This window comes from Sander lucioperca, chromosome 5, assembly GCF_008315115.2.
Source record: "Sander lucioperca isolate FBNREF2018 chromosome 5, SLUC_FBN_1.2, whole genome shotgun sequence".
NCBI lineage: Eukaryota > Metazoa > Chordata > Actinopteri > Perciformes > Percidae > Sander > Sander lucioperca.
Window position 1 is genome coordinate 18,925,212 of NC_050177.1, and position 25,744 is coordinate 18,950,955.

Below are 25,744 nucleotides of genomic sequence, written 5' to 3' on the forward strand. Positions count from 1 at the left end.
TGACTTTTAAAAAAAGATCCATCACAAATATCTCTCAGTCTAGAGTTGCTGGTAGCTGAGCTTTGCAACATTTCTGCAACATACTGACTTTTAAATATTGACTGCAGTGTAGATAAAATTGGAATATACATGAATTTATCTTGAACTACTACCTGATCATATGTTCCAGTCTTTTTATTTCGCCTTGTGTCAAATCTTGAACCAATCACACATTCAACTGGTTCTACTATTTCCCACTTGGCAGTCATAAATTTTGATCGCTTGTATTCCGAATTTAGAATTGTGAAAGGATTCTCTAACCCCTCAAAACACGCCTCAACTTTCTTGCACATTTCGGTTTCTCTTTCATTACTAAATACATGCTTTATCAGTCTCTTTAGCATGCTGATGGATTTCTTGAATGATCTCTTCCATGGAATTCACTACAGAATTCACTGTACTTTGGCCAACACCTGCTGCCTTTAGATCAGAAATTACAGCTGCACAACTATTTACAATGTATGGCGAAAGTAACTCTGACTCAGCCTCTAAACATTCAGTCGACACTTCAACGTGAGAAACATTACTTGTGTTGACGGTACTTTGAGGATATGAAAGATCATCTTCTACAGAATCAACTAAACTGCTTCCATGGCACTTATTAAGATGCTTTCTAAAACCAGAAAAGCTACCAAAAGAACGTGAGCATCCTTCTTGACCACATTTCAGAAAAAGAGTCCTGCCTGTACTAGGGCTGAACGATTTTTGAAAATAATCTAATTGCGATTTTTTTCCCCAAATATTGCGATTTCGATTCGATTATTTTTTTAAGCTCTTTGTCTTCTGTATTATTCAACAAAGAATAATATATAGTACACACACACACACACACACACACGTAATTTTTTACAGTGCACAGAGAGGATCTGCCTCCAGCCCCTCCCCCTCGTGAAGTTGCTGCCGTGTGCACTTGTTCAGAGAGGCTATCGTTGCGTTAGCTAGTTGCTGGTGTTCTTGCCGTGGGATTAACTGTACTAATAAAACTGTTGAAACACCGCGGCCACGCTGTTGTGAAAGCTCCCCGAACGTCATTTATCAGAGTCTGGTTGTTACCCCTCTCAGTGGCAGCTCCTCCACTCATATCTTTATAACGGAGCTAACCGCTAACCGGAGCTAACCGCTAATCAGAGCTAATCGTTGCCAACCGAGCCTTGAGTTCTGTGTGCCTGTATCCATTTACTGCATGTATAGACTCAAGCCCGAATAAAACCCTTCATTTTATTAAAATGGCTGTAAAAGTTTTAAACTACAACTCAGAGTTGTTTGAATGACAGAAATCAGCTCAAGGTACAGTGTAGCGTTAGCATGCTAGTTGATGCTTTCTCTACGGAGTACAGACTGATTGCTCTCGTGAGTCATGTGATCAAATCGCAGCCTTTGCGATTAGGAAATCGCGTTTTAACATATCGCGATATTATCGAAAATGCAATTAATCGTTCAGCCCTAGCCTGTACATAGCCCATGAATTACCTTAAGGTGCTTAACAAGGTTGTTTGGACTTCCATGGTCACTTTTGCAAAGAAAACACTTCATAGTTTTATCTCAACGCACCATTCTTGCTCGCAACTCTGCAACTCTAGGAGTCTCCTTTGTTTCCCCCATGTCGATGTTATAGATGGTTGTTTGCACAAAAGTGAAAAAGCTGCTCAAGGAAGAACTGTATGACGTACCAAAGACGTAATGGGCTTTAAAGACTTCGTCAAAAGCTCCTACTGAACCTGTTGCCTTGCATGGAACTGCATGCTTGTCAACCACAATGAAGTAGGAGTGAATGCTGCTCTGTGTGGATCCCTGGGCGAGAAGGTAGGGCTGACTGCTTTGGGTGATGTTGTCTAGATGCTGCTGCACACTGGTTCCAACCTACAACAAAACACATTCAACAGAATTGTTTTGGTGACTAATCTCTGACAATAGATCAGATCACCTCAAACTGTGCACAAGATTGACGTGATGGAAGATATATTTTAAACAACTGTTAAGCATACCTTTTGAAATCTGATGAGCTGATCTACAGCTTGATATGCAGACATCCTTCCCGGCCTCTTTCTACCTTGTGCAGATGGTGGTAGCAAATGTAGCAGCAGCAAGATGGCAGACATGTCACTGTCCCAGCCTACAAATAAGTAAATAAAAACCTGGTTAACATTATGCCATAGCATAACATTCAAATTGACAACTTGCACCATTACGGAAATGTATACTGCACACCTACATAATAAAAAAGTAAAACAGTTCATTCATACCATTCTCAACTTCAGCAGCTGACTCAGCATTGCGCATCAAATCCAAGAGTTCTGTGGTGGGTACAAGTCCATGGCTTTCCTTTATTACTTTTGCTTTGAAAGTGGTTGGCCACTTCTCCAAGAATTTGTTGGCCGTGGCCTCACCAAACAGAAGTCTGAAATCTTGTTCTATCTGCAATGTAACACACAAAGACAGAAATGATGAGTGTTACCTGATGCTACATTGGATATTTTGGTGATGCAATGAATTAAGTTGTCATACCAGTCCTGGTGTGTCCAGAAATCTTGGGAAGACCAAGAAGACATCTGATGATTTGGCTTCATCGTTGACCATTACTTGCCGATATGTGAAGGTCATTTTCATCTTCTCACGGACAGTGTTTTCATCAGCAGAGTGTCTCAAAACAGCAATAGCTGCTTCCACATCCTCATCAGATGGCTTTCTGTCATAGGTGAAGGGCTGACGACCATGGCCTGGCCCACCAACTTAAGACAAAATACAATGTTAAGAACTCCTTTCTGTACAATTCACAAGTCACCATTATAATTTTATGTCACTGATCAGTAAACATACCTTTAGGAGATTTGCTGACTGAGGCACCTCTTTCCTCTGCTGTTTTTCTTTGTATGATCTTCAAGCGCCATGCAAGGTATCCCGAACCACTCTCCGGATCGTAGTAATGTTCCTATGTGATTATAAATAAATTATAAAGGAGTACTATTCCCATTTCAAAGAGTGAATATGTGCATAATGTTGCAATAACCCATTTACTTACATATCCATGCTGTGAGTATGGGTCTTCTAGATAGGGAAACAAAGCTACTATCCCCTGTGCATACGTCACTCTGACACTTTTGGGGGGGGATGTCCTAGCATATGAATTCAAAGTTAACATTACACTGAATTAACATTGCACAACACATTTTACATAATTAATAACTGTAAAATAATAACAATGTTTCTTTACAGCCCATCTATATGCTTAATGCTTACCCATGTGTTTCTGTCATCTCAGCAGCAAGTATGTTAATCATCTGTCTTCTGGTGGCATCTGTCAGAGATTTGGTTTTTCCATACTCTTGCATAATGCGTTCACCACCAGGCTTTGATGTTAGGATTTTTTCAATCAACTATAGGTGGAATAAAATGTGCTTTCCGTAATTGTAAAACCATATGTAATGCTGAAAAAATAGTTAGCTTAAGAACACTTCCCATGATGAAACAACATTCAGATTGGATTTAACAGCAAGTTGACCACTTACCGCTTTTGCCTCATAGTTTATGTGGCATGGCCTTTTAGGCTGGCTTCCTTCGCCAGCGGCTACTTCTTCAACATGGTCACACACAGTGAAATTCAGAATGACGGTGTCATCAGATGTACCCGAGCATGATGATGATTGAGAAGTATCTGTTCATTATGAAATTTGTGCAAAACATAGAAACATATTACAAGAAACTGTTATTTTTAAAGCAGCCATATTATGCTCATTTTCAGGTTCATAATTGTATTTTAAGGTTGTACCAGAATAGGTTTACATGGTTTAATTTTCAAAAAACACCATATTTTTGTTGTACTGCAGTGCTCTCTCTCAATGCTGCAGCTCCTCTTTTCACCTGGTCTCTGTTTTAGCTACAGAGTGAGACCTCTTTTCTTCTTCTTCTTCTGTACTATCTTTGATTGCACTGCACATGCCCAGTAGCTCAGATGTAGATCATGTCAGCTAGCTAGCTCCATAGACAACTTCGGTCAGTTACAAGGCAGGATTAGCTGGGAGACTTCTAAATGAGGGCGCACATGTAAGTAGTTCTTTTGTAGATTATGGTGAACTTGTGTGTGTTGTAGCAGTGCTTTGCTACTGAGAACGAGGTAGCATGCTAGCGTTAGTATGCTAGCATTAGCATTAGCGTTAGCATGCTAACGCTACGAGCTAATGGTTGCGGTTAGCCTGCTCGTTTCGGCTTGTGACGTCACAAGCCGTGCCGATTTTGAACAGCTCACCCAGAGACTGAAGGCAGGACACATTCAGAAACCGTATCTCACGCTAAACAGCATGGATGGATTTTTTTCAAAGTTTGTATGTGTGTGGAAGCACCAGAGACACAACATAACACCCCAAATCCCAGAAAAAGTGATTTTCTCATAATATGGGCACTTTAAGACAATAAATGTTCTCATTCTTTAAACTAAACAAACTAATTTGTGAATTGTCTGAATGAATACCAAGTCCATTGCCCAGCATGATTCTGAAAGTTCCAGGTGACTCCTTCACTATTTCTTCAAAAACATCTGAGTCAACTTCTGTGTCAGACTGGTCATACACCTTAATGTCTGGCTGTCTGCTTTCTGGTATGTTGAATTTTAGACACACTGTTTAAAAAAAAAACACAAAAAACATGCATTCCCTTCTCACAAGAATCCAAGGTCATATTTAAGTTTGCCTCATGTATTCACAAAATGATAAAAGACAAGGATCTACACCTGATTTTATGTTACTGAAAATATAAAGCACAGCAGAAATGATTATGGACCTAACTAGATATCATAAGATAATAGCTTAATGCTGTATTATTTTGTCATTAGGGTGATATATATTGCTTTAACCTAATATACCCACCTTCTTTCAAGAAAGCATTGAATGTCAGCTCAGACAACTTGACGTATTTCTGCTCTTCCCCGAGCTGAACGCGCAACAGCATTTTGCCTCTGTTAACAAAGAAAATATATATTCAAAATCATCATTTAGGGCTGGTTCAACTAAGAGTTAGCTACCTATCCATTTCTCTCAGTAGTGCTACGCAATGCACTATGCATTACGTAGACGTTACACTGCAATTACAAAGGCTGAAGAAGACAAAGTTGTACTGGTTGAATATAACGTTAGGCTACTATTTTCTGCAGCAAATGGGTGTAGGCTAGTTAAAGTTTAGAGGCACGTTGTCCCATTAGCTACCAAATAACTATGTGCCAAAGTTAGCTAGCTCATTAGCTATTTTAGTTCGAACAGTAACCGTTAAAATGGTTAAGCAATGTTAAACAAACCCGTCATGCAATCAGTGATCTAAGTTATCGTTTTATAACACCAACAGCTAGCTAACTATCAGAAGCATGCTAACATTACCAGTGTATATAAAAAAAACAGATTAACCTTAGTGTAGGGAAGCCTGGGAAGCTAACAATAACGTTAGCTAACAATACTATCTGTATAAATGTTTTGTTGTTAGCGAACGTTATTTTACGTATTTACCATTCTGACCAACTTCATTCGTGAAAATATTGCAACACATAAAGAAAGACAGTTACCGATACTGATTGCTAGCTAACCCCATGGCAAGCACAATCACCATGCCAAACTGTAGTGTCCTTCAAACGAACTGATTAAGTTAATGTTACCTATTTTTAGCCATATGAAACAGCAACCCATTCACAAAAATATCCAACATATTCCACGGGCATATCATATAACAGTTATTGCTGTCAAACATCTGAACTGACAAGCTAATTTAGCTGGCTGATGACGAGCTCACTGCAAGGGGGACCGCCGCATGGAACTCGTAATATGACCTCAACTAACATCAGCACAACTCTAAAATTGTGTAAAGTTAAAAAAAAACGGTTTGGTGTTGACAACACAGGGATGTTACTTACCTAGCAATATCAGTGACCTACTCCTTTGCAATCTTCCTCCACCAATGTACGTGCCAAACTTCAGTACAGCAGAGTGGCGGGTATTTATCACTGCTGTAGAGTTGAAATTGTCACTGCGTATCTGCAGATTTTTACACTCCCTCTTAACTCTACTGATAGAGCAACTTTACTCTCTAAAATGTTGAAAATACTCTATCTGGGTTAAAATAACTTTACTCTGAAATATTAACACCCCATTTTTTACTGTGTAGGTTACTAGATTTCCTAGTAACCTTACAAAAAAGGCTCAGGATGCTGCAAATGTTTGTATAATATGAAAATGACTGGTGGATTTAAGACAAAAAATAATAACTTATTGAATTAATCAAATTTCAACATATGTGTCAGTGGCTTGTTGATCTTTACATTGTTAGTTAATTTCCTAACCTGGCCTGGGACACACATTCATAAGGGTTTGATAAAGTACTTATTTGACTTTAACTTTTCATTGCACTTACAATATAGAGCATAGCTGTCCTCAATTTAGGTCATCGTCTCATCTCTGTTTTTTTCTGCATCCACCATGTGTGTTTGTGTGTGTGTGTGCGCACGTCAGTCGCGGGGGGAACGGAGCACGCCCGCTCGCTGTAGAGAGCCGACAGGATTGAAACAGCAGCAGCTTTTAGCGACTTTAGAGTAAAAAATCGTTACAGCGTACATTGATGTTAAAATGTATACAGGTTGGCAGGACGGTCTGAAAGGTTTTGCACGGTCTTTCGCTGTACTTTTTGTTGGTAAATGTGAGATGTTCGAGTCACACACACGTCTTATCTTCATATCAGAAACAAGGAAATTATCAACCTGTTCTCACTCCCGCTTGGTCAGTAGCTCCCAGAGTGCACGTGGGACTGCTGGGATTGGTTGAAGTTGTGGGAAACTTTAGGTTATTGGTCAAATTTGCGGAAAAGTTGCAGTGATTGGTCAAAATTGCGAGTCGCCCCAAATTCACAGTGATTGGTTGAATTTGCGTGAAATCGCGAAATCCTGGAGGTACTGGATGAAACTTTGCAGAGTGTCAATGTCAGAGCTGCCTCCTTGTGCTCAACATTGTTATTTTGGCAGTGCTTAAGAAGTCTCCAAATGGAGGCGTGGGTTTATATCCCACTCCTGACACAGCTTTTCGGGCAGTGGTGGCCTAAAGGTTAAAGAAGCAGCTTCCAGGTATGAATGTGTAACTGTGTGAATGTGACAGGTCGTCGTTGTAAATGAGAAATTGTTCTCAATCGACTTACCTGGATAAATCCAAAAACAAAAACAAAAACTGGATTTTGTGAATCACCTCATGAACTTTCTCCACATGACATTCTTCATCCGCAGAGTCCAAATTAGGCAGCAGACTTGGCTGGCAACAAAACACCACATAGCACGTAATGATCAGATAAGGGAACAAGGGAAGTGGACCGGTATATGTAGCAAGTAACTGATGAGGGAAGTAAGAACAGGTGCACAGGTGTATGAGGATGTCTAGTGAAAAAGTCAGAGGGCATCTGGTGGACAGGTAGGGAATGTGGCTGAAGAGGGGGAGAGGGACAGAGAGGCAGAATATCACATATTTAGCAAGACAACAAATTATTTACTAAGATGCTCTGATCCTCTTTGAAGTCCACTTTGTATCTAAATAAGTTGGTAAAAATCTTTATGTTTCGGACTCCTAATTGGAATAGGTAACCTAGTCATAGTCATTACTTTACTTTAAAAAATGTTTTTTCATCTTAAAACCGATTGCCAATGTTTTCAGTAACGTCATCACTGTTCCTCTCTCTATTTAGAGATTATCATTGTTGTGTCTAGACTGAGGTTGTACCCTAATGTTTCTCTCCCTCTTAGTTACTTGGTTTGTTTTTTCATTGTTGTGGTATATAGCATTGTGCCTTGTACTGTTCTGTTTTCCATTTGTTTTGTGAGTGTTTGTTTGGGATCCCCTTAAAAACGAGATGATACATCTCAAGGGGTTTATCTTGATATAATAATTTTCTATATAACCTGTGAAAGGACATGGCTGTGTTCATATACAGTACACAGTTATGAGCTCAGTGTTTCTGTCTAGCTACCTGTGATAGTGTGATTGATTGGTTGACATTGTTAAGAAGTCTGCCATGGGTGAGGTGTGTCCATGCATATACATTTAAGATTCAAGATTCAAAATCCTTTATTAATCCCACAACTGAGACATTTCACTGTTGCAGCAGCAGGGGAGAGAGAAAAAAAAGTACAATTTGTATTTACACTATTGCACTATTGTTACATTATTGCAGTTATCAGTCCTGGTATGTGTGTGTGTGTGTGTGTGTGTGTGTGTGTGTGTCCATGTGATCTACTGGAAGCAGTGCTGATAGTCTGACAGCAGCAGGCAGGAAAGACCTGCGGTATCTCTCCTTGACGCAGCCTGTCACTGAAGGAGCTGCTTAGTACTGACAGTCTCCTGTATGGGGTGGGATGAGTCATCATGGATGATCATTTAGCCACTATTCTCCTGTCTCTCACCACCTCCTCTGTGTCAAGGGGATATGATATACGAGAACAGAGCTGGCCTTCCTAATCAGCCTATCAACACGGACCTAACATTTCCCTAACATGGACCTGCTACTGCTACACTAAAGGTTATTACAGTGTCAATCACACCTTCTCATGACTCTGTGTTTCCTCTCCTTCCATCCTTTACAGGAAATGTCTTTGTGGTAAGCCTGGCCTTCGCTGACTTGGTGGTTGCATTCTACCCCTACCCTCTGGTGTTGTATGCTATATTTCATGACGGCTGGTCACTGGGTGACACTCAGTGTAAGGTAAGCCATGACTGTATATCTAATGCTGATTTGTTTTATAGTTTTTAACAACCTTGATCTTATTTCTGCAGTTGAGCTCAAGTCAACTTAATTTATATAATCCAAGTCACAAAACTCTAGTTTACCTCAAAGTACAATCTGTACATCTAAGTACACCCTCTGCCTTTGATTCAGATAAGGAAAAACTCCCAGAAGAGGGATACCTCTCCCAGGACAAGCCGACATGCAATAGATGTGTGTACAGGGTAGACAGAAATAATAATAATATGGAGAAATGTCAATAATAGTTAGCTAGATAGCAAGAAGAATACGCATCCAGTAAGATGTCGAGCAACTTCGAGGTGCCCCCAAAACAGGTAGGACCTGAGCCACATGACCTCCTGGTTACATTTGATACAGAGGGTGTCAGAGATTCAGAGAATGGCGGACCCAAAAGCAGAGACGGTAGGCAGTGGAATAGTGTGAAGATTTAATTTACTTAATTTAATTACCAATGAAAAATATACAAACAGTCCTGGATAAAGCAGGCAAAAAGTAATCCAAAATGAAGACCAAGACTAAATAGAATACAGCAACTGGGAACACTAAGACTAACCGGGAAGACTCAAACACACGTAATACAAAACAAATACAATGATCTGACACAAGACAAGGGCAACACAAAGACTAAATACACAGGGTAACGAGGTAACAAGAGACAGGTGACACAAGGGCTGGGAAACAGGTGACAGACATCAGACAATCACAAGGGCGTGAAAACCAAAAGACAGGAAGTAAAACAAGACAAGACAGAAAACCAGACTACCAAAATAAAACAGGAAACAGAAACATACACAACCATAACAGAGGGAGAAGAGACAAGATGCACTGACACTGTCTGTTGGACTGGGTAATGATGTTAGAAGTAATTCAATCAGGAGAGACTTTGTTGCAAATATGCAAAAGGTTTATTTGTCACATATGCACAAGGTTGAACTGTATTGAGTCTTTGGAGATTAGACTCCATCGCTGTGTAAATAATATTTTATAAGGGAGTAGAGAAGCCACGAGTGGGCAGGAATATCCCACGATGGAGTCTAAACACTGGTGGTGGTGAAGGAGTATGAAGACCGGAAGGACGGAGCCAACAGGAGCGGTCCGCTGGAGGAGGCCCCGAGGTGCCATGGATGACGATGACGGGAGGTGAAAGGGGAGGAGGAGGGTTGCACGCTTTGCCTGGAATGACAACTGACAGCTGCAGAGAGAAGAACAGATTTAAAGCAGGGATGCAATGCTGTGATTGGCTCTTGGAATTAATGTCCAATTCTGGTTGGTTTAACTGAAAAGTGAACGCCCCGAATCAGCTGATCAGTTTAGGAAAGAGAGGTAAATGAAGCTTAGAAGTCTTCCTGAAAAAAATTACGCTGAGCTTCATTACTATATATCTATGTGCAATTTGTCATTTGGTTAAAGATTTACCTCTTGAACCACTTGATTTGGTGCTCAGTAAATTAGTCTTTGTTTTTATGGCTGGTGCACAAAACTTTGTTCTTCTCGCTGCCATTTACCTGCAGTGCTGGGAAAGTTACTTTGAAACTGTAGCTCATGAAGCTAAGCTACTTTTTGTTTGGAAGTTGTTAATACAGCAACTGTTAGTGGCAAGTTACCCTAACACTAAAGCTATTTCTCATCAAGGAACAGAAAACAAATGCACGTATTATTGTGTGGTGTTTTTATTACTACAATGAGCTGTTCTCTTTCTCTCTCTCTTTCTCTCCCTTTCAGGTGAGTGGCTTCCTGATGGGCTTTAGCGTCATTGGCTCCATCTTCAACATAACCGGCATTGCCATCAACCGCTACTGTTACATCTGTCACAGCTTCAGCTACGACAAGCTGTACAGCTACCGCAACACGCTGCTGCTGGTTGCACTCATCTGGCTGCTGACGGTCATAGCCATCCTGCCCAACTTTTTTGTTGGCTCGTTGCAGTACGACCCACGCATCTACTCATGCACATTTGCACAGACAGTCAGCACATCCTACACCATCACAGTTGTGGTCATTCATTTCTTTGTGCCCATTTCTGTGGTCACCTTCTGCTACCTGCGTATCTGGATCATGGTCATCCAGGTGAGGCGGAAGGTAAAGTCAGAGGTACGCCCACGCATCAAGCCCAGTGACCTGAGGAACTTTATCACAATGTTTGTGGTGTTTGTGCTGTTTGCTATTTGTTGGGCACCACTCAACTTCATTGGGCTCGCTGTTGCGATCAACCCTGAAGCAGTGGCACCTCACATTCCAGAGTGTCTCTTTGTGGTCAGCTACTTCATGGCTTACTTCAACAGTTGCCTTAATGCCATCGTCTATGGTCTGCTGAACCAGAACTTTCGCAGGGAGTACAAGCGGATTGTCATGTCTGTATGGAAGCCACACCTTTTCTTTCAGGAGACATCCCGAGGGGGCACTGAGGGCATGAAGAGCAAACCCTCGCCAGGACTCAATAACAACGAGCAAGTAAAAGGAGAAACTCTGTGACACTGTTTTCCTCCTCGTTTATCTCATCATCCCTCCTCTTCTGTGCATACTTGTGGAGTGTCATTGATCAAACTTTAATCTCTACTGTGCCAAAGCAATGGAGTCTTAAAAAATACAGTGACCAACATAGACTGTGACAAAGATTAAAATGAAAGAAGACATAAAATGAGGCCTATTGAATACAATAGCTTCATTATCCATTATTTCAAGAGTGCCATTTGTAAAACCTAAGGCTCATCAATTTCAGTTTGTATTTATTTTATCTGAAGAAGGATTTTTTGTAATAGTAGAAAAGCTTAATTTCATTTGAAAACCTGATTTTGAAATTTATTGACTTAAAGTTGATTTTATGGTTTGACGCCTGAAACATTGCTCATCTTAGTGAAGTCAAAAATAGTGACAAAACTATTATTATTATATTATAGTTATATATTAAATAATAATAATAGTAATAATAATGATAGCTTGCATTTCATGTCGAATTTCAGGGGACCCAATGACACTTATATATAGGACACTATTATACACAAATAGAGGAAGACAAACAGAAATAACACAAGAACAGAGAATACTAGTGACCATGTTTGCAGGGGATAATAAAATGAACTGAGTCAATAGGCTGTGGTAAACAGGTAGGTTTTCAGGAGTTTTCGAAGGAGTCAATAGATGCAGCATTACAGATTTCTGCCAGGAGAGCATTCCAAAGGGTGGAGGCTGAGAAACCCTTGTCTGAGGACCGCAGATTCCGGGAAGGTTTATAGGGGTGGAGGAGATCTGATGAGTACTAGGGGGAAAGGGCATTAAAGGATTTGTAAGTGCGGAGGAGAATTTTGGGAGCTAGTGAAGGTGGATGAGGTTTGGGGGTGATGTGCTACCAGGGCTTTGTGCGGGTGAGAACCTTGACAGCTGAGCCTGTCCAGGGCTATCCTGAGTACATAGGACTGGACTCAATTGCCTTTATCCAGATGGGAGGTGATAAAGCCATGGATGAGTGTCTCTGCCACAAAGTCTGTGAGTGACGGCCGGAGTATGGGGATGTTTTTGAGATGGTAGAAAGCAGATTCGGTAAAGGATTTAACATGTGACTGGAAGGAGGTGAAGTCCAGAATGAAACACTGGTTGCGGACTTCAGGGGACAACCCTTTCTTATTCCTAACTCTTAAAATACTGACGCTTGGTCAATGTCACCCTTTATGAAATCACCCTTTAGCGTCTGTATGGGCCGCACCTAGCATAGCAGTTGCTCAACCGCGGCGCTTAAGATGACGTAATGTTCAGAGCGACAACGGTAGCGAGTTGTATGATTGACCGAAAATCCGCATAAGGAGGTAGGTCGGGTGAAATGGGTCAAACAATGCAGGACTTTCGACAACTGTCAAAAATTGACATCAAAGGCACCAGACCAAGCATAGTTTTTTCACATTAGCCAGCTCTGACTGGGGGATCCCAAGGCGTTCCTAGGTCAGGTTGGACCTAGTCCTGGGTCTTCCCCGAGGCCTCCTCCCAGCTGGACGTGCCTGAAACACCTCCCTAGGGAGGCGCCCAGGGGGCATCCTTACAAGATGCCCGAACCATCTCAACTGGCTTATTTTGATGCAAAGGAGCAGCGGCTCTACTCCGAGCTCCTCACGGATGACTGAGCTTCTCACCCTATCTCGTTCTTTCGGTCATGACCCAGCCTTCATGACCATAGGTGGGGGTAGGAACGAATACTGACTGGTAGATCGAGAGCTTTGCCTTCTGGCTCAGCTCTCTTTTCGTCACAACGGTGCGATAAATTGAATGTAATACTGCCCCCGCTGCGCCGATTCCCCAACCAATCTCCCGCCCCATTGTTCCCTCACTCGCGAATAAGACCCCAAGGTATTTGAACTCCTTGACTTGGGGTAAGGACTCATTCCCTACTCGGAGTAGGCACTCCATCGGTTTCCTGCTGAGAACCATGGCCTCAGATTTACAGATGCTGATCCTCATGCCAGCCGCTTCACGCTCGGCTGCGAACCGATCCAGTGAGTGCTGAAGGTCACAGGCCGATGATGCCATCAGGACCACATCATCTGCAAAGAGCAGCAATGAGATCCCCAGCCCACCGAAATGCAACCCCTCCCCACCCCGACTACGCCTCAATATCCTGTCCATGAATTTCACAAACAGAATTGGTGACAAAGTGCAGCCCTGGCGGAGGCCAACCCTTACCTGAAACGAGTTCGATTTACTGCCGAGAACCCGGACGCAGCTCTTGCTATGGTCATGGATGCGCCTGAGAAGGGATCCCCTCACCCCATACTCCCGCAGCACCTCCCACAGTATCTCCCGGGAGACCCGGTCATACGCCTTCTCCAGATCCACAAAACACATGTAGACCGGATGGACATACTCCCAGGCTCTCTCCAGGATCCTTGCAAGAGTGAAAATCTTGTCCATTGTTCCATGACCAGGACGGAATCCGCATTGATCGGCCAAACCCTCCTTTCCAGCACCTTGGAGTAGACTTTACCAGGGAGGCTGAGAAGAAGAACTGATACCCCGGTAATTGGCACACACCCTCGGTCCCCCTTTCTGAACAGGGGAACCACCACCCTGATCTGCCACTCCTTTGGCACTGTCCCAATTATTGCTTTTTACACATCTTAAATCCCTGCACACTCATTTCAATGAGGCTTGGTAATCAGCTGCATGAGTTTCAGATTTAGAAAGTTTGTGATCTTTATCATGATTAATCATACTATTGCTTATATCTTGCAAAACAGAATTTCTTCCATGCATTTACAGATATTGTTGGAAAGAAATCGCACAAGTACTACTATCTAGTAAATAAATTAAAGTAAAGTAAATATTAACTGACAGTTATATTACATGTTTCTGTAAAATTGCGGATTAAGTTACTTAAGATGGCGGCGCGGATTCCCCCGAGGGCAAGTACTTAGGGGAAGTGAAGGAGGGTATGTTGAACCACTATTGAAACACAGCTCATAAGAGAGCTGCACCAGTGAGGCCTGGGTATTCAGATTAATGGGTGTCTGTGTCTGCAGAAATATTCAGGAGAATGAGGATACTGATGTGTGTGAACCAACAGCAATAAGGAGGCCATTGATGATTTTGATGAGGGTGGCCTTTGTGCTTAGTTGTGCTCTGAAGGCAGATTGTCATGCCAGATTTCAAAGAGGTGTGGTTAATAATGGGGCACAGGGTAGGTAGCTATGCCTTGACCAAGGCTATGGGCATGAAGTCCAAAGAACAGGTGGAGGCCTTGGCTTTGATCATCTTAGTGACATTAGGATCATTCACATGGGAGAAGGAGGAGGGGCAGCACTCAGGCAGACATGCAGCAGAGCGAGCAACTCTCTATGACTGAGGATATGAGGGTAAGCCTCCTGCACACTAGCTGCATGGCGTGAGTGTGTCAGCTGCGTGACATGTCTGTTTTTACTTCGGCTCCAATGTTAACAGGTTAGAGCTTGCACACTGCCTACGTGACACGCACGTCTCAGGCGCGGCTCGAGCTGCGCCAAAAACGCGTGCATGCTAGAAATAGCATGCCTATTTTTCACGCGACACGCAAGCATGTTGGAAGCGTTTCCAGGCAAAATAGAATAGGAAAATATTTATATGTCATTTTGACACGAATACATTTAATAAATGACATTTTGATGTTTGAAAGTCTCTAGGTTTTGACATAAATGCAGATATAAATGTAATTTAAAAAAATAATAAATAATTATTGATTTTCAAATATTGCACCTGTCAATACAGAACAAAATATTCTGTAGCCTATTTTGCCGTCAATACTGCCGACGTTGCCTTTGCTGTAATCAAATCAGTATATATTTATGTTTAACATGAAGTATACTACTGCTTGAGTGCAGTTTTGGGAAACATACATGTGTACAGACAATGCTAGCAGCAGCAGCAGTGCTGCGTCAGACACGTTTCTGGTGTGCAAAGACAGAAAACGCCATGCAGCCGCCACGCAACAGAAACGCCACGCTCACGCCACGCAGCCAGTGTGCAGCCGGCCTAAGGATGTGAAGTTTGAGGTGGTGGATCGACATGTAGTATATCTGATTGCAGGTCAGACTTTGGTGCTAGTATTGTTAAAAATACATAATATAAAAAAGAGCCTCACCTAATTCTCAAAAATACTATAATGAACCTAATCTGTGGTATAGTAGAATTAAACACAAACACTCTTCTGCACTAGTACTGGGACACCTTACCTTCGTGCCCTTTTCAGATCAAACCTTTTCAGTTGCACTAGTGTTAAGTCTGAATCTCATTTCTCTGTCTTACACCTTACCCCTACCCCTTCGTCTTACCCCCAGCCCTTGTCCCTCGAAATTGAGTGGTAAGGGCTAGGGGTGAAAACATACCCCTATGAAATGAGACACCACTTGGTTACGGTTACGTCATCAAACATTGTCGCTAGCCGGCTGCTACATCACCAGAGGCGACAAGTGTTGATCACAAACTTCAAGATGCCGTCTGCAAGTGTATGTATGTCGATTGCGTGGGCTTTAGTGATGTTTTTGCGATTGTCTGCAACAAATAGCAGAAATCAAGCGAGAAGAAGAGGTCTACGTCTACGACGTCTACGAATGCTGGTGGATCAGCTTATGGTATGTATGGATTAGTTGCAAACAACGTTATGTTGTACTTAACGTTAACCGAACTAACCAACACAGTAGCTAGCTGAGCTGGACTCGCGTACCTTACATGGACTTGTATTATATTGTAATACGAACCCAGTAAAGATTTATGTGTACAAGTATTATTTTGTCGATTTTTGTCCCAGTCCAGCCCTGCTTTGTTCTGGGGTGTGGGGGGGGGGGCAACTCTAGTCACGATGTGTTTTATTTTGGGGGGGAGACGTAACTGTAGCCACTATGTGCTTTGTTGTGGGGAAGGGGAGACGTAAGTATTATTTTGTCGATTTTTTTGTCCCAGTCCAGCCCTGCTATGTGCTTTGTCCTGGGGGGGGAGACGTAACTGTAGCCACTATGTGCTTTGTTGTGGGGAAGGGGAGACGTAAACAGTTTAAAGTAGTTTAAAGGGGCAAACATTTTTCCAACTAAGCCCATTAATGTGTGTGAAATGGTTTTCTTTTCCAGACTGGTGCTCCAACAACAAACTGTGCCATAAACCCCAACATGCCTGTACTGCGCATGTGGTTCAATGTTGAGACTGAGCTGAGGTAGGATTTCCGCCTCACCAGAACAGCGATGCACAGCTTACAGAGGCTTTTGCAAAGGGAGCAGGACCATGGCTGGGGTAATGAGCAATATACACCTATTGGCTGGCACATGGAATCTCATATCGGGTGGTGTCCCATGTCTTTAATGTACCAAAGGCTACAGTTCACTGCATCATCCACAGAGTGGCCCAGAACATATGGGACAATCTGAGGAGAGCAATCTACTTCCTTCAAACAGTGGACCTGCCTGCAGTTGGTCAGGGATTTGTCAACATTTCAGGAACCTCTGCATTCCACAATGTGGTTAGAGCAATCGATGGCAGCCACATACGGATAAAACCACCCCAGCGTCACAGATTAGACTATTTGAATTATAAAGGCTTTTACTCAGACAACATGCAGGCAATATGTGACTGGAATGGCAGATTTCTGGACATTTTTGTGGGGTACCCGGGGTCTGTCCATGACACACAAATAATGAAAAACAGCAGTTTTTATACCATGAGACGGTATACCCCAACGGGCTACACCCTTCTGGGGGATGGTGGGTATCCCTGTTTGGAAACTCCAATTTGCCTCATCACCCCATTCAAGGAGCCAGTGCATGGACAAGTACAGCAGCGATGTAATTACTATCAGTCAAGGGGGCGTAGCATAATTGAAAGGGCGTTCGGCATGATGAAGACCAGATGGAGGTCAACGCTTTTCAGAGCTTCGGAGGTGAAGCCCACGTAAGCCCAGGTAATTGCTTCATGTGCCTTTTTGCACAATGTGTGTATGGACAATGGTGACACACTGGTTCCAGATGAAGACATTTTAATGGATAACACCCAACCTCCCCGTGAACACATGGCATACAATGAAACCTCTGGGAATGACACAAGAAACAGACTGGCTGCCCTAGTTTCAGACAATGTGCAGGCCCCATGAACATGACAAGTGTTATATGCATGTATATATTTTATAGATCTTTGTTCATTTTGGTGGTGGTGGTGGATATGAATGCAGATGTTCTTATCTGTGTACTACTTAGGTCTGTTTGCAATAAATATTTGTATAGGCATTGCATGGTGTTTTGTATATCTGTTTCAGTTATCACGGTTTTGAATGTCATTGATGTTCAGAAACACTTTCTTTGTTAACAAAAATCTGTCTTTATTGCCCAATAAAGTAAACATACAAAAAACAGGACATTATTCAGTACTGTATACTGTTTACAGAATAGCAATACAATAGCAATTTACAAAAAATATACAATAACAATTGAAGAGAGGGAAGGAATGGTGCAATATCAGCGTAGTCTAAGATTTAAATATGTAGTGCAAGGCAGTTCAGTGCAATGGTAATATATAAATATATATAAATAACAAAATTGTAAGATTGAAATATACATGAGGTAGATGAGCAGAACAGTGTTGACTGACTTTGTTCAGTGTAAGGGTGGGGGCAATAAATGTCACACATAAAAAAGGCACTCAAATGTATAAAACTCCAAAAAGACAGCAAATAATAAATTTTGTTATTTTGCAAATAACAAAAAAAAAACTACAGCTTCTCTACCATCTTTTTAAAGAGGGCCAAGAACCTCTCTGTCTGTCTGTTGCTCTCCTCGTGGCGCCTCTCCTCCTTATTGGACTCCTCAGTGAGGAAATCCAGGATGGGATTATTTCTTTTTCTTTTCTTTTTGGGTTGGCAGTTGGCAGTGGTGAAATGCTGGCTGCAGAGGTGCTGGCTGGGGATGAGGGCTCAACAATCTCCTAAAGGAACAAGATAAATCTTGATTTACAATCCACAAATGTTTGTGACCATGTCATGTGAAAATTATGTTTCTATATATATATATATATATATATATATATATATATACAGTACTGTGCAAAAGTTTTAGGCAGGTATGAAAAAATACTGTAAACTAAGAATGCTTTCAAAAATGGAAGTGTTAATAGTTTATTTTCATCAATTAACAAAATGCAGTGAATGAACAGAAGAGAAGTCTAAAATTAATATTTGGTGTGACCACCCTTTGCCTTCAAGACAGCATCAATTCTTCTAGGAACTCGGCTGGTAGGTTATTCCAAACATCTTGGAGAACTAACCTTCTTCTGTGGATGTAGGCTTCCTCAAATCCTTTTGTCTCTTCATGTTATCCCAGACAGACTCGATGATGCTGAGATCTGGGCTCTGTGAGGGCCATGCCATCACTTTCAGGACTTCTTGTTCTTCTTTACACTGAAGATAGTTCTTAATGACCTTGGCTGTATGTTTGGGGCCAATCATACGCCTCCCTGATGGTATTGCATGATGGATAAGTATCTGCCTGTATTTCTCAGCATTGAGGACACCATTAATCCTGACCTAATCTCCAAGTCCATTTGCAGAAATGCAGCCCCAAACTTGCAAAGAACCTCCACTATGCTTCACTGTTGCCTGCAGACACTCATATACACTCAAATTTTGACTCATCAGTCCAGAACCTGCTGCCATTTTTCTGCACCCCAGTTCCTATGTTTTCGTGCATAGTTGAGTCGCTTGGCCTTGTTTCTATGCCGGAGGTATGGCTTTTTGGCTGCAACTCTTCCATGAAGACCACTTCTGGCCAGACTTCTCCAGACAGTAGATGGGTGTACCTGGGTCCCACTGGTTTCTGCCAGTTCTGAGCTGATGGCACTGCTGGACATCTTCCGATTTCGAAGGGAAATAAGCTTGATGTGTTTTTCATCTGCTGCACTAAGTTTCCTTGGCTGACCACTGCATCTACGATCCTCAACGTTGCCCGTTTCTTTGTGCTTTTTCAAAAGAGCTTGAACAGCACATCTTAAACACCAGTCTGCTTTGAAATATTTGTCTGGGAGAGACCTTGGAGATGCAGTAGTACCTATATACTATAATTGGTTGATCATACACCTGACCACAATCCTACAAAATCCCTGACTTTTTGCAAGTACCTAACTAAGAATTGATGCTGGTTTGAAGGCAAAGGGTAGTAACACCAAATATTGATGTAATTTAGATTTTTCTTTTGTTCGCTCACTTTGCATTTTGTAAATTGATAAAAATAAACAATCATTATTTATATTTCTGAAAGCATTCTTAGTTTACAGCATTTGTTCACACCTGCCTAAGACTTTTGCACAGTACTGTGTATATATATATATATGCTCTCTCTTTCTCATATATATATCTTTCTTTTATATATATATATATATATATATATATATATGAGAAAGAGAGAGAGCATTACAATAAGAACATATTAACATTCTGCTATTCTGAAATTTATACATACCATGAGGATTGGCGTGGGATCATCATAAAAGGAATTATTTAATAATTTTAAAGGAATAAAATTGCCAGGTTGCAGCGGTCACTTCCCCCCTGTCCGTACCTGACCCTGTTCTGGGAGTTCTTAGTTCCTGGAAGGACACACAACACACACTAAATTAATGCCTACAACCATATAGTATGCATTCATTGCCTTGTATGAGATTGAAGATGTAGGGTTTTTTCTTTAACGGAACATCACATACCTTGTATCTTTGCTTAAGATTTTCCCACTTCTTTGATGCCTGTTGGCCAGTCACTTTTCCCTCCAACCCAATTTCTTTCATCAGTGTCCTGTATCATAATCAACAACAATGTACATGTACATGAACAGGAATGAATTACAAATGATTACAATAATACAGTACCAAGACAATAATGAATGGCTACAACATGAACGTATGACTCACTCCCATAGTTGCTTTGCAGCATATTTTGATTTTAGAAACTTTGGTTTGTTTTCAGACCTAAATTGGATGAGCTGCTGGGTTTCCTCAGGCGTCCCTATGTGATACAGGATGGTTTATGTAAAGCACGTATCGATGGCTCCAAAGCAAGTAGTGTTATGCACTGATATCAAACAAAATTCACTGCTAATGGAGTTTAGTTAACACTGTAGAAATGCATGGAGTCCATTCAAGGCAGAGAAATGCGGGACTGTTGTGCAAATAAGCAATGTAACGTTAGCGTAGCAAACTAGCGATTTTTAAAAACGTTTCAATTACAAACATGGTTGCAAATATATACGTACAGGACTGTGTAGAGCACAAAACAAGTCTTTCGTAATTTTTAAATCAATTCTTTAAGCCGAAAATACTTACATTTATGGGTCTCTCTGGACAATCTGGCTGCCATTGTTGTCGGTTACGCAGTATATTCTGGGTACCCCTTGCTTTCAAGTAAGCTCTCGTCTTTGCTTGGTTTTAAGGGGTATCTAGCCCTTCCCCTTAGCCCTACCCCTCGATCAAAATAAGAATTGGGATAGCCCTTACTCTCACATGAATGCGCAAAACTAAGGGGAAGGGGTAAGGGGAAGGGGTAAGACAGAGAAATGAGATTCAGCCTTAGACTCTAAATAGAAAAATTGTCTATTACCCCATTTCACTTTCAAGTAGTTCCAGGAACTAAGAAATCCTAGAAACTACATTCGGGGAACTAAATCAGGAAAAAACTGCAAAGATTAGGCATATTAGCCTGCAAACAGATAAAGGCCCTGACACACCAACCAGACGGGCCGACCGTCGGCAGAAAAGGCAGTCGGACTGATCAGTTGGTCCCGAGGTCCAAAAAATGCCTCAGAACACACTGAGGCGACGCCGACTTGAGCGTACGCTCTGCGCGTGCGCGAAACGTAAGACGTCTCCATAGAAGCAGGCGGCGCTGCTCTGTATTGTTTCCATTAACCGTCTGATTATTTCCCAGAAAATGAAAACCGGCAGCTGATTGGACGAACGCGTCACGTGGTTCTTTTTTCTCCGGAAATTCACAGCCAGACTGTCATGACGGCTTGTTCAGAATACGATCTCATATTGTACACCAAAACGTGTTTCTGAAAACCGACTGCCCTGTCTCCGACTGAACATGTCGGGTCGGCCAAAATGAATGCTGACGGCTCCTCAGATGGCTGACGGCACGGGACACACCGAACAGACTCGAGTCACCGACCTCGCTAGACGGTCCGATGGCCGATTATCGGGCTGGTGTGTCTTCTCTCTAAAGAAACAACAGTGGTGTTTGAAACACACTACAAAATAGCAACTTACTGTTGGAAATGAATGCAAAAGAGACCTGCAGCGGCAATAAGAAACTGAAAACTCCAAAGAAGCAACAATATGCTGATTATCTTGGTGGTTATTTTTAAGAATATATGCTATATATATATACTGTATATATAGTGCTGTCAATCGATTACAAAATTGTAATCAGGGGCGACCTCTATGCGCCCCATGTAGGCTGCGTCCTTTGCAGTGGCCGGGGTTTGAGTCCGACCTGCGGCCCTTTGCTGCGTGTCATCCCCCATCTCTCTTCCACCTTTGGTTTTTATCAAAACTACCATCTGGAAGCTTTTTATAATGAAACTTGCCATTCAGCAGAGTGGGCACTGTCCTTTGTCATTATTTCCCACGTTTGCTGAGCCACACGTATCACACGAAGCGTAACCATCCTTTACATTAAAAAAACACGTTAACGTTGACAGCCCTAATACATATATATAACCAGTGTTGGGAGTAACGCGTTACAAAAGTAACGCAATTACAGTAATGTATTCCTTTCTGCTGTAACGCAGTAATATAACGCATTACTAATTAAATTTCGGTAATATTATACTCGTTACAATCTCAGTAACGCGAGTTACAACGCATTTTAACGCAACATTTAGTGGTGCATTGGTTTTTTTAACACCGCGACACATTTCTTCACAGGAAAAAAAAAAACGTATTATTTTCCTGTCGCTGTATTCAATGGTTGAGATGACTGCAGAGACAGATACATTTGCGAGATGGATATTATTTTCAGGAGTTATTACGCTGCGTTGAAGTGAGCTGTCCTGTTTCTGTTCCCGTGGTCAGAACCAGAGACGGTACGGACAGCATGTATGTCCCAACAGGTGACGGTAGGTCAGCGGTTGACAGATATAAACATCTCGGGAATTAATGTTGAGGCTTGCTACACGTAAATATCATTGTATTTTTATCAGCCGTGGAGAGTAACTATGCCTGTAGTGGAATGGCTTCGAATGACGACCAAAAACGCTTGTCTTTTACTGTGACCATTTACTGTTCAATATGTTGCAGTTTTACAAACAAGAAAGTGAACTTGAGCCTGACGGACATGTTGCTTCTCAGTAAGCTAGCAAGAGTAGGCTACACAACAGACAACTTCCGTGTAGCCTACTTCAAAATAAAAGCACTTCCTGTGACGGTTCGCAGTAAAACTAAATTACTGTTAAATAAGGTTGTGTAGGCTACCTTTTCACAAATCAGCTGTAAATCAAGTACTGTAAATAATGTTAATAGTGAGTTTTAATCACACTATAATTGAACATTTCCTTTAGAGTGTTTTAACCTAAACAACATGAATTTCTTATTGAAGTGCTATAAACAAACATTTTACAACAATGCCGTACTTTTAATTGAGTATTTTCATTTTCTCCTACTTGCCTATTATACGTTTTACTTATCTATTTTGTATAGCTTTAGTTACTTTGCATATTTATATTAATTATACAAAATATGAATAATCTATGATGTATTAAAGTGGATAAAGAGGAGACTTTATTGATCCGGTGGTGAAATTCACAAGCTAGCTGCCAAATCAAACTTCCCCTGTTATTTTGGTGAAAGTAACTCAAAAGTAATGCAAAAGTAGTGTAACGCATTACAATTCAGAGACAGTAATATTGTAATATAACTAATTACTCTCAAATGACAGTAACTAGTAATCTATAATGTATTACATTTTGGAAGTAACTTGCCCAACACTGTATATAACTACATTGAATGAAATAGCAAATTAAGTTTTGTTTAGTCTTATCTAACTACATATCACTTTTTTTAACGTTGAGAAATTTGAGAAATGTATTTTTGCATTGTTGATTTTTGTCATGGGATTTTCACCTGGTTTTTAGTAGTCAGAATATTGAACGATAACTTCCATGCTTTTTTACAATAAGAAAACCAAAATTGATGAGCCTTAAACATGTATTGCAAATTATTATAAGATGTATTTATTTGATTAGGACAATGCATATTAATCAACATTTCTGTAAATGTGCCAGTGTTAGCCAGACGGTTACTTTTCAACTGTAGTCCTAGATACCTAGCATGCATGTGTTTATGGTGGGAGGAAACCGGAGCACCTGGAAGAAACCCACACAAACATGGGGAGAACATGCAAACTCCACACAGAAAGGCCCTGCCCGGACCAGGGATCAAACTCTGCAGTGCCAACTTGTTGTGAGGCAGAAGTGCTAACCACTGAGCCACCGTGCTGCCCACATTATATATCATGTTTTGTACACCTCAGGGTGCATGCCTCCTCTACTGTGTGGGCAATGTGTATTTGAAAGTGAAGGCACCTAGAGATTAGTAATTTAGGTGTTTTGCATTTTCACGTCTATGATGGTTGTCTGAAAGTCCACACAGTGGCTACTGCATTCTTCTGTATTTCTGTAGTGTACTACTGTGTGTTTTGGCGCACCACATGTTTTGAAAGTTAAACTGTATGAAAGAAATAATTATAAAATAATTCTCTTTTTTATGATAACAATGGGCAAATGCACTGCAGCATGATGAATCCCAAACAGATGTATTTCACTGTGTTACTGGAGGATGTCTCAAATGTCTAATAGGTATTCCCATGGTTTGTCAAAGTGCATGATTTATTGTTCATCAAATGAAGATTTTACCAAAAAAACATGCTGGCAAAAGGCTATGGTGGGGTTACAGGTATATGATTAAGCTATTTTACCAACTACCAACTACCCTATAGTGTCTCAGTGTGTTCACACCGAACAGGAATTTGCATGTGAAGTCAAAGCAAAGGTGCAGCTGGACATGAACACACACAAGCATGCACACACACACACACACACGCACACACGCACACACGTCAGTCCTTATTACAAGCCAGGTGGCCAAAAGCATGCAATTTTGTGTTTAAACATTCATTATCAATGTCTCTCAATGTCAACCACTTTCCCCATTAGTTAGGGGGGGAAACCAGTGTGGGATGACCACTTATTTTTCCTGTTGTTGTATTTCACTCCATGTGGTGCTTTTTTTCTCTATTCAAACTACTACTACTACTACTACAAATTTGACAAAAGCAAAGAATATGAAAAACCCACCTGCTTCGAATGTTATCAGCCAATTTAATCAGTTATTATGCTTTCATAGATATGAGACAGTATGGCCCTACTCTGCCTCCTAGTTGGCTCAGTCAGCCACTATCATCTATTGGTAAGCTGGATCACCCACCCATCGTACTCCTCGGCTAAGCTGTAACTGTAGCTAACTGATACTGCTAGCTCACCTAAGCTAGCTAACGTTACAGCTCAACCAAGGAGAGAAGGCAGACATTGTTACGGCCAAAATCTCTAAACCTGGGCAACTCGCACCAAAAAAAATCTAGATTAAGGTAAGAGGGAAAATGTTTTTCTTGATTTTGGGGGGAACTGCCCCTTTACAATTACTTACGACATTCTTAAGTAATGTCACTGACAAACGTAAAGTAGTTTTGTTGTCTAACCTAACCAAGTAACAATTGTTTTGTTTGAATTCTGAACTGGACTCCCATAGCCCATACCAAGGGAGTAGATGGTTACAGCCCTCTGAACCTCCTAGTATGTTTAGCAGGCCCCCTCTATCCCATATCTATGAGGCTGGTAACCAGTGATAATGCCCATTTAATGGAGTGATAACATTTTAACGGGTGCAAAACTATGAAATTCAGGGACAGAATAGATTATATGAAAGGGTAATTATATTATTTATACATTAAACACTATTTTTTCATAATATAAAACTCCTATACTGAAGTGTATCAGTCCTCAGTGGTGTTACTTGGACTGTCCACAGCAACACATCACAGCTCAGCAGGTTACTCAGCTGTAAACCTGAACAGATGCATGAGTTATGTAAGAGGTCACATACCAGATATGTATGTCAGTCTTTACATTCAAATGGGGTGGAGCTAGCCGTGCCCATCAAAGGAATAGAAAATTTGTTTTGATAACACGTCAAATTTCAAAGTATAAACAGGCTTTTAATGTCCTAAGATGCTAGGTTTTAACATGGTTTTGACTACCTGGCTTACAGTTAGCATGTGTACAGTCAGTACAGTCACTGTTTAAAGAGCCCCTATTATGCTTTTTGGGATTTGTCCTGTCCTTTAGTGTGTTATATAGTTTTTGTGTATTTAATAGATATATAAAGTACTAAAAAAACACATTTCACTGCAAATGGA

The 25,744-nt window shown here is 41.2% G+C and overlaps 2 protein-coding genes and 2 long non-coding RNA genes across 4 annotated transcripts; 1 reads left to right on the top strand and 3 right to left on the bottom strand.

Moving 5' to 3' along the window:
- Positions 1–409: 409 nt before the first annotated feature.
- LOC116048232 lies at positions 410–4,982 on the bottom strand. Its single transcript, XM_031297203.2, has 11 exons — positions 4,899–4,982; positions 4,505–4,651; positions 3,546–3,691; positions 3,277–3,413; positions 3,059–3,152; positions 2,857–2,968; positions 2,545–2,768; positions 2,283–2,454; positions 2,025–2,152; positions 1,488–1,899; positions 410–722 (listed from the first exon to the last, which is right to left on the bottom strand). Exons 1-10 carry the CDS (start codon positions 4,978–4,980, stop codon positions 1,582–1,584), a joined length of 1,560 nt encoding a protein of 519 aa, XP_031153063.1. The 5' UTR covers positions 4,981–4,982; the 3' UTR covers positions 410–722; positions 1,488–1,581.
- A 3,082-nt stretch (positions 4,983–8,064) lies between these two features.
- mtnr1ba (melatonin receptor type 1Ba) lies at positions 8,065–11,450 on the top strand. The gene is made up of 3 exons (XM_031297546.2): positions 8,065–8,073; positions 8,569–8,751; positions 10,516–11,450. Exons 1-3 carry the CDS (start codon positions 8,065–8,067, stop codon positions 11,263–11,265), a joined length of 942 nt encoding a protein of 313 aa, XP_031153406.2. The 3' UTR covers positions 11,266–11,450.
- An 8,348-nt stretch (positions 11,451–19,798) lies between these two features.
- Positions 19,799–20,266, bottom strand: LOC116048334. The gene is made up of 3 exons (XR_004104613.1): positions 20,188–20,266; positions 19,984–20,071; positions 19,799–19,869 (listed from the first exon to the last, which is right to left on the bottom strand). It is a non-coding gene; the product is annotated as an uncharacterized LOC116048334 (long non-coding RNA).
- A 408-nt stretch (positions 20,267–20,674) lies between these two features.
- LOC116048513 lies at positions 20,675–25,744 on the bottom strand. The gene is made up of 3 exons (XR_004104664.2): positions 25,735–25,744; positions 24,812–24,816; positions 20,675–20,840 (listed from the first exon to the last, which is right to left on the bottom strand). It is a non-coding gene; the product is annotated as an uncharacterized LOC116048513 (long non-coding RNA).